General features: G+C 39.4%; 1 protein-coding gene and 1 non-coding gene across 2 annotated transcripts in view; one reads left to right on the top strand and one right to left on the bottom strand.

The window, feature by feature from the left end:
* Positions 1-6,131, top strand: part of LOC114404601 — a gene marked incomplete at both ends in the record, with an annotated part of 46,496 nt that extends 40,365 nt beyond the window's left edge. Inside the window, one exon of the mRNA XM_028367491.1 lies at positions 5,235-6,131. Coding sequence (XP_028223292.1) covers positions 5,235-6,131 — 897 coding nt within the window. The remainder of the gene's footprint in view (positions 1-5,234) is intronic.
* LOC114404604 lies at positions 2,500-2,606 on the bottom strand. Its single transcript, XR_003665052.1, has one exon. It is a non-coding gene; the product is annotated as a small nucleolar RNA R71 (small nucleolar RNA).
* Positions 6,132-9,232: the final 3,101 nt, after the last annotated feature.

A 9,232-nucleotide genomic window follows, 5' to 3' on the forward strand; every position in this document is an offset into this window, starting at 1 on the left:
TTAATTACTGATTAGCCTTAATTGTCAAATTAATTATGTAGTTTTATCATTTGGGCCTACTTGACTAATTTTGTGTTTTAATTTAATTTCAGGAGAATTATAAGCAATTCGACTTGAATCCGGAATTGGGCTGAACCGGCTTGGACTCAAAGAGAGTAGACAATTTTATTTGTCGTCCAGTTTTGTTTTATTTCGTTTTTGGGCTGTATTTTTGTAATTGGGCCACCAGACCTTATTGGGCCCAATAATCAGATTTGTAAGCTTTGGGGCCTAGTGACCTTTAGTGAGCCCAGCTGCTAGGGTTTTAGGTGGCCGGTTACTGTTCACGTAGAGAGGGATCATAGGGTTTAATTTTAAATTTTTCGTGTTACTGCTCATGCGCATGGTACAGTTCACGTAGCAACTCCATTTTCATTTTCTGCTTCCAATTCCAGTTTCATTTTAATTTCTGTCTTCTAATTTCAATTCATTTTCTACCTTTGATTTCCTATTCGTTTTTGCTGTTAATGGAAGGCTGGATCTCTAATGTTGTTTTCTCTTGAGGATTAAGCATAACCCTCTTTGAGGTTTTGTTATTAATATTAAATTCTGATCAGTTTTTCCCTTTCACCAATTATTTTGTATTTGTTGCTGATATTAATCCATGCATGCTTAATGCTTGATTAATTGTCTCTATGCTTAATTAACGTTCATGCTTAATGGACATGTGAGAGGGATTAATTGGTGTATGTGTTGCTTAATCACATAATGACAGCCTTGTGTTAATTTTCGCTTAGTAAATTAATTTTGGGTTGGATTAAGTGGTTGAATTGATTAGGGATAAATTCTCGTAACCTAGGATAAGAGACTTGCTTTTGAATCAAGGGGAAACAACATGTTTTAGTTATGTTATTTTTTAAATTCAAGTTTTCTAGCTGTTTAAATTACAAAAACAAACAATCCCCCCATTTCGTTACTGTTTTATTATTATATGTTATGAACGTTTGTTTGATCATTGCTCACTGGGAGACGACCTAGGATCACTTCCTAGATACTGCATTTTAATGTTTATTTGATTCGGATATGGCTCCGATCAAATTTGGCGGTGTTGCCGGGAAGTAGTGGTCCAAAGGTTCATAATTATGTTTTTGTGTCTTTGTGTTTGTTTCTGTGTGTTTTTATAAAATCTGTGTTATGTGATTAATTTGCAGTGTTTAGTTGTTTTGTGTGTAGTTCTATTGTTTAGTGTTGTTTGTGTGTGTTTCAGGTGTGTAGTGTTCTGTTTTGTTTTTCAGTCTTGTCCCCTGTTTAGGGGTAAAATTTTGTGGTCCCCCCCTGTTCAGAGGTGAAAAGTGCTGTGAATAGTGCTATGAACAGTGTCGAATTTTGCTAATTAATTGACGATTTTTGTTTTGATAGCTTGAGTTTTTATTTTCGGCTGATTTTTTGTGTGGTAGTTTCTTTTGATCCATATTTTGTGTGAAAAATACCAGAAGCACTTGGTGTGGCTGAATTTGAGAGATACAAAAAATTTGGGAACTTGTTTTTAGCAAAACTCAAAACGGCCATAACTTTTGCTCCGGTTATCAGAATGACTATTATTATATATGAATTTGGGGTAGAAAAAAATTTCCCATGCAGCCCCAACTTGCTAGCCCCGGTTGCAGTTCTCAGCGCTTAAGAAATCAACTGTTTACTAAGGTTTTTATTTTTTAAGTATTATTGTCCTATTTTTCTAAACTTTTCTTAGGCAGTTTTCATAGTTAGACTTTGAATTTTTGTCTAAAAATTTTGTGCTATCTTTTCATGATTTTAGGGTGTTGCTCACAAATTTTCAGCTTATTTGGATATTGTTTGAGTATAGTTGAAGTTTTACCCCTAGCTTTTTACCCCTGGTGCTTGTTTGAGAAAGACATGATTTGCTGCATATAGTGCATGACTAGGGGCAATCCAGGTGATTTACAACCCTTTGACCCTAAAACAGATAGAACCTTTCATAGATTAGTTAGGCATAGTGTGCATCTTGATCATTCTGTGCATTTTGAGCATTCTGAGCATTCCGTGCATTCTGAGCATTCTGTTGCTGGTGATTCTGAACATTCTAATTTTGAGCATTCGACTGCTAATTTTCATACTGAGAACATGGCTCAATCTCCACCTTGTGAGAGGACTCTTAGGGAGATGGATGCACCTGACTTCTCTTATGAAAGCTTGTGCATTCAATATCCTGATGAGGATGTTCCATATGTTCTCAAGACTGGACTAATACATTTGCTGCCCAAGTTTCATGGTCTTGCAGGTGAAGATCCTCATAAGCATCTTAAGGAGTTCCATATTGTCTATTCCACCATGAAACCCCCTGATGTCCAGGAATATCATATCTTTCTAAAGGCTTTTCCTCATTCTCTGAAGGGAGTGGCAAAAGATTGGCTATACTACCTTGCTCCCAGGTCCATTACCAGCTGGGATGACCTTAAGAGGGTGTTCTTGGAGAAATTCTTCCCTGCATCTAGGACCACTACCATCAGAAAAGACATTTCAGGCATCAGATAACTTAGTGGAGAGAGCTTGTATGAGTACTGGGAAAGATTCAAGAAATTGTGTGCAAGCTGTCCTCACCACCAGATTTCTGAGCAACTCCTTCTGCAATATTTCTATGAGGGACTTAGCAACATGAAGAGGAGTATGATTGATGCTGCCAATGGTGGAGCTCTTGGTGATATGACTCCTGTTGAGGCTAGGAATCTGATTGATAAGATGGCTTCCAACTCCCAACAATTCAGTGCAAGAAATGATGCTATTGTCCTTAGAGGAGTCCATGATGTGGCCATGGATTCATCTTCATCTGCTGAAAATAAGAAGCTTGAGGGAAAACTTGATACCTTGGTCAACCTAGTAACTCAGCTTGCCATAAATCAGAAATCTGCATATGCACCTACACCTGTTACTGTTGCAAAAGTCTGTGATCTATGTTCTTCTGTTGATCACCATACAGATCTCTGTCCTTCTTTGCAGTAATCTGGAGTCAATGAGCAACCTGAAGCCTATGCTGCAAACATTTATAATAGACCCCCTCAACAGCAAAACCAACAACAACAAAATAATTATGATCTTTCAAGCAATAGATACAATTCAGGTTGGAGGAATCATCCAAATCTGAGACGGGAAAATCCTCCACAACAACAACAATAGCAACAACAGCCTGTCCCTCCCTTCCAGAATGCTGCTGGTCCAAGCAGGCCATACGTTCCTCCTCCAATGTAGCAGCAACAACAAAGAAAACAAGCAACTGAGGCCCCTTCTCAACCTTCCTTAAAGGAGTTAGTGAGGCAAATGACCATCTAGAATATGCAATTTCAGCAAGAGACAAGAGCCTCCATTCAGAGCCTGACAAATCAGATGGGGCAGATGGCTACTCAGTTGAACCAAGCTCAGTCCCAAAATTCTGACAAATTGCCTTCACAAACTGTGCAGAATCCAAAGAATGTGAGTGCCATCACCTTGAGGTCTGGCAAGCAAATTGAAGTCCCTCCGCTAGTAGCAGCACCTGCACTTGAACCTGTCAAGCTTCATTCTACACCTGCACAAAGGAGAAAGCTTCCCGATCGTGAGGGAGCTAACAAAAAATTTCATGTAGGTGGACCTTCTTCTAGTAGTTCTGACTTGCAGCAGCCTCTTATCCCTCTTCCATTTCCACCTAGAGCAATTCAAAACAAAAAGATGGAAGAAGTGGATAAGGAGATCTTGGAGACCTTCAGGAAAGTAGAGGTGAACATACCTCTGCTAGATGCCATCAAGCAAATTCTAGGATATGCCAAGTTTCTAAAGGAGCTGTGCACCCACAAAAGGAGGCTCAAAGGCAATGAAAGGATTAGCATGGACAAAAATGTGTCAGCATTGATAGGTAAATCTGTTCCTTACATTCCTGAGAAATGTAAGGACCCATGTACTTTCTGTATACCTTGCATTATTGGGAACAACAAATTTGAGAATACCATGCTTGATCTAGGAGCATCAGTTAATGTCATGCCTCTGTCCATTTTCAATTCTTTATCTCTTGGACCTTTACAGATGTGGTGATTCAATTGGCAAATAGAATTGTTGCTCACCCCACAGGTTTCATAGAGGATGTGTTGGTTCAGGTTGGTGAACTTATTTTTCTTGCTAATTTTTATATTCTTGATATGGGAGAGGGATTTTCCCATGCTTCAATTCCATTTATTTTAGGTAGGCCATTTATGAAAACAGCCCGAACCAAGATAGATGTTTATGCTGACACATTGTCTATGGAATTTGGTGATATTGTTGTTCATTTTAACATTCTTGATGCCATGAAACATCTATCTGAGGATCATTCTATTTTTCGTGCTGAGATACTTGATCAGATTGTTGATGATTATATGTTTGATTTTGATTCTCTTCATGGTAGGAAACATCCATTTTTATCTGATCTGCATACTTGTCATTCCTCATGCATTGAATCTGAATCTGAGTTTGAATTTGATCCTGTATCTGATTTTTATGCTGAGAGTAAATTTGAATTTGAGTCTGGTTCTGATTTTCTGGATGTTGTACCTCTTGATGTTGATTTTTTAGAGTCAGAATGCACTAACTATGTTGCAGGAAGTACATATACTTCTGACTTGCTTTATCAGGTACAGGCTGAGGAACCCTCATCTTCTTCTCCTACCCTGGTTCCTCCCATTGTTCAGCCACCACCCACACTAGAGTTGAAGCCCTTACTAGTAAACCTCAAGTATGCTTACTTGGTGGACAAGGAAAAATTTCCAGTGATCATCTCTGCCTCCCTTGCTGCTGAACAAGAGGAGAAGTTGTTGCTAGTGCTCAAGAAGCACAAGAAAGCCATTAGATGGACTTTAGCAGACATTCCTGGTATTAGCCCATCTACCTGCATGCATAGGATACTTTTAGAGGATGGAGCAAAGCCAGTGAGGCAGCCACAACGGTGACTCAACCCCATCATTCTAGATGTGGTGAAAAAGGAGGTGACCAAGCTCTTGCAAGCTGGAATCATCTACCCCATTTCTGATAGCCAGTGGGTGAGTTCAGTCCAAGTGGTTCCTAAGAAGACAAGCCTCACAGTGATTAAGAATGAGAGGAATGAGCTTATCCCCACAAGAGTGTAGAACAGTTGGCGAGTCTGCATTGATTATAGGAGGCTGAACCAGGCAACCAGAAAAGATCATTTTCCCCTGCCATTCATTGATCAAATGCTTGAGCGCTTGACAGGTAAGTCTCACTACTATTTTCTTGATGGTTTTTCTGGTTATTTACAAATTCATATTGCTCCTGAGGATCAAGAAAAGACCACATTCACCTGTCCCTTTGGCACTTTTGCCTATAGGAGGATGACCTTTGGCCTATGCAACGCCCCTGGTACCTTCCAGCGGTGTATGCTTAGCATTTTCAGTGACTTTTTAGAGAGTTGCATAGAGGTGTTTATGGATGATTTTACTGTTTATGGATCCTCTTTTGATGCATGTTTGGATAGTTTGGATAGAGTTCTTAATAGATGCATTGAATCTAACCTTGTGCTGAATTTTGAAAAATGTCACTTCATGGTAGAACAAGGTATAGTTTTAGGGCATATCATTTCCAGTAGGGGCATAGAGGTAGACCCTACAAAGATAGCTGTTATTTCACAATTACCTTATCCCTCTTGCGAGCGAGAAGTCCGTTCTTTTCTTGGCCATGCAGGGTTTTATAGGTGCTTTATCAAGGACTTTAGCAAAGTGGCCCTTCCACTATCCAATTTGCTGCAAAAGGAGGTGGAGTTTGATTTTGATGACCGGTGCAAAGAGGCTTTTGATTGCCTCAAGCGTGCATTGACTACCACCCCTATCATTCAGGCACCTGATTGGACAACCCCATTTAAGTTGATGTGTGATGCATCCAATTATGCATTGGGGGCTGTCCTTGCTCAAAAGATTGACAAGCTGCCTCGGGTGATCTACTACGCTTCCAAAACTTTGGATGCTACCCAAGCAAATTACACTACCATAGAGAAGGAGCTATTAGCGATAGATTTTGCTCTTGAGAAATTTCGTTCATATTTGCTTGGTACTCGTGTTATTGTTTATATTGACCATGAAGCTCTGAAGTACCTATTGAAGAAGGCTGAATCAAAGCCTAGATTGATCAGGTGGATGCTTTGGCTCCAAGAGTTTGATTTGGAGATCCATGATCGGAGCGGTGCACAGAACCTCATGGATGACCACTTGAGTAGGATTGAGCGTGCGTATGAGGACTCACCCATTCGAGATGATTTTCTGGATGACCATTTGTACATTCTGTATAATATTTTTGATTCCTTCCCCACTCCTTGGTTTGCTAATATTGTGAATTATTTGATTGCTTCTGTTTTTCCTCCCTTAGCATCTAAAGCTCAAACTGATAAAATTAAAAGCAATGCTGTGCATTATATTTGGGATGACCCCTATTTGTGGAAGTTGTGCAGTGACCAGGTTATTAGGAGATGCATTCCAGACCATGAGATTGACTCGGTCCTGGAATTCTGTCATTCTTCTGCACCAGGTGACCATCTTGGCATACAGAGGACAACTCACAAGGTGCTTGACTGCGGTTTCTATTGGCCCACCATCTTCAAGGATGTGTGGAGAATCTGTAGCACTTGTGAGCCTTGTCAGAGAGCAGGCGACTCACTTTCATGGAGACAACAAATGCCTCAACAACCCATGTTGTTCTATGAGTTGTTTGGTGTCTGGGGTATAGACTTTATGGGGCCTTTCCCTGTCTCTTTTGGTTTTGTTTATATTCTCCTTGCTGTTGATTATGTTTCAAAATGGGTGGAAGCCAAAGCCACTAGAACTAACGATGCTAAGGTTGTTGTGGATTTTGTTAGATCTAATCTATTTTGCAGGTGTGGAGCCCCTAGAGCCATCGTTAGTGATCAAAGAACCCATTTTTGTAACAGATCCATGTATGCATTGCTCATAAAGTATGGGGTCGTGCACATAATTTCCACACCCTACCACCCCCAAACTAATGGGTAGGCTGAGATTTCAAACAGGGAGATAAAAAGGATCTTGGAGAAGATTGTGCAGCCGAGCAGAAAGGATTGGAGCACCAGGCTGGATAATGCTTTGTGGACGCATAGGACTGCCTACAAAGCACCCATAGGAATGTCTCCTTATCAGGTTGTCTTTGGCAAGGCATGTCATCTTCCTATAGAGATAGAGCATAGAGTCTACTGGGCTATAAAGACCTGCAACTTCTCTATTGATCAGGCTGAAGATGAAAGGAAGTTGCAACAAAGTGAGCTAGATGAGATCCGTTTAGAAGCCTATGATAATTCCAAATTCTACAAGGAGAAGACCAAGAAGTTCCATGACAGCTTGATAGCTAAGAAGGACTTCGTGGTTGGCATAAAATTTTATTGTATAACTCTAGGCTCGGACTCATGAGTGGTAAGTTTGGATTGGTCCTTTTGTGGTGACTAATGTTTTTCCTTATGGTACAATTGAGATCAAAAGTGAATCCACAAATAAGAGCTTCAAGGTCAATGGACACCGACTGAAACCATTCCTCACAAATCCTTCCTTGGTGGATGTAGTGGTGGAGGAGACCTCCTTACTTCACCCTACTTTTCTTCCGCCATGACTTAGGGAGTTTTATTTTTCTGTCTCCTTCTTTACTTTTATTGCACTTGTCCAAATTTATTGATTGTTCTGATTGCTCTTGATCTTATGATTGTGCTACATTGAGGACAATGTGTTGTTTAAGTGTGGGGGGGGGGGGGGTAAATTGTTCTTTGTTTGAGGTTTTCTAGGTTAATTTTGTTATTTTGGTTTTATGTTTAGTGTACAACATTGCATGTTTCTCTTTGGTGAGATTTTGAGCCATTATCATCTATTTTATTCGGTGTGTTTTGCCCTATTGATTGCTTGCACAATAGCCTTGGCTTGACTTTTGTTGATACTTCTTGGTTCACATGCATGTTGGGAGATGATTTAGGCATTTTGTTCTTATAAGCCTCTAGCCAAATGAGCCTACCTTGAATTAATTCCTTTGATAGCCCTTTTGAGCCTATGTTCCCCTTTCTTTGTTTTGAAGCTCATTACAAGCCTTAAGTGAAAAACCATGATCTCACCCTACCCTTAAGGAATTTTGGAGCTTTGGAATTGTTTTGGGAATAAGTGTGTGGGGGGGGGGGGGGTATGTTTCATTGGAAGATATGTTTTTTTTTGCCATGCTTGATGATGTATTTTTGCCATGCTTGATGTATATACATATGTTGCCTAATTGTTGCTTTATTTTTCAAATATTCAAAATGCTTTCAAATGCTAATGTTCAATAAAAAAAATAAAAAATATGTAAACAGAAAAAGAATGAAGTTGAATAAATGAGGTCTTGTTTTGAGGACTTGGACTGGTTTGAGGACTTGGTTGATTTTGTTGATATGGAGGTTTTGGGTTTACTTTTTATGCTTAATTTTTAATTTTGGTTTTGGGTTTATTACTTTTGCTTAATTTCCACTTATTCCCCATTGCTCCTCTATTCCTTTGGGTTTTAGCTACTTATCCCATACTTTCCTCTACCTTGTCCCTGGCCCTATTACAACCTTAAAAGACCTTTTCATCCTCATGTGCATGTGTTTGTGGTGTTTGGTTGTCGATTTTAGAGTCTTGCCAAGTCTATGTGGTGTTTGTTTTCATGGGTGCTCTGAGAGTAAATAGTAGCCTAGACACTTGAGAGATAGAGTGCATATCTTGTGAGGCTTTATCGCTTTTCATTCAATTCTTGAGCTGATTGACTACCTTGCCATGTTTGAGGTGCTTGGATGATTTTCATGACTGTCTTGATTCTTTAACTCTTTACGTGTTGGATGTTGCCCATTCCTTTCATTCCTTGAGATTCATTGAGAAATATGTAAATGTTTTTGTGTTTGTTTGTCTCTCTTTAATGTCTCTGAATTTGTTCCTTGCTCTGCTTTTTGATTTTGCCCAGGAGTACAAAAGGCTAAGTGTGGGGGAATTTGATGTGTCATTAATTTCTCCTATTTCTTACCCTTTTCTGTCACCATTTTAATTACTGATTAGCCTTAATTGTCAAATTAATTATTCAGTTTTATCATTTGGGCCTACTTGACTAATTATGTGTTTTAATTTAATTTCAGGAGAATTATAAGCAATTGGGCTTGGATCCGGAATTGGGCTGAACTGGCTTGGACTCGAAGAGAGCAGACAATTTTATTTGTCATCCAATTTTATTT

Source organism: Glycine soja, unplaced genomic scaffold, assembly GCF_004193775.1.
Source record: "Glycine soja cultivar W05 unplaced genomic scaffold, ASM419377v2 tig00104729_1_pilon, whole genome shotgun sequence".
Lineage (NCBI taxonomy): Eukaryota > Viridiplantae > Streptophyta > Magnoliopsida > Fabales > Fabaceae > Glycine > Glycine soja.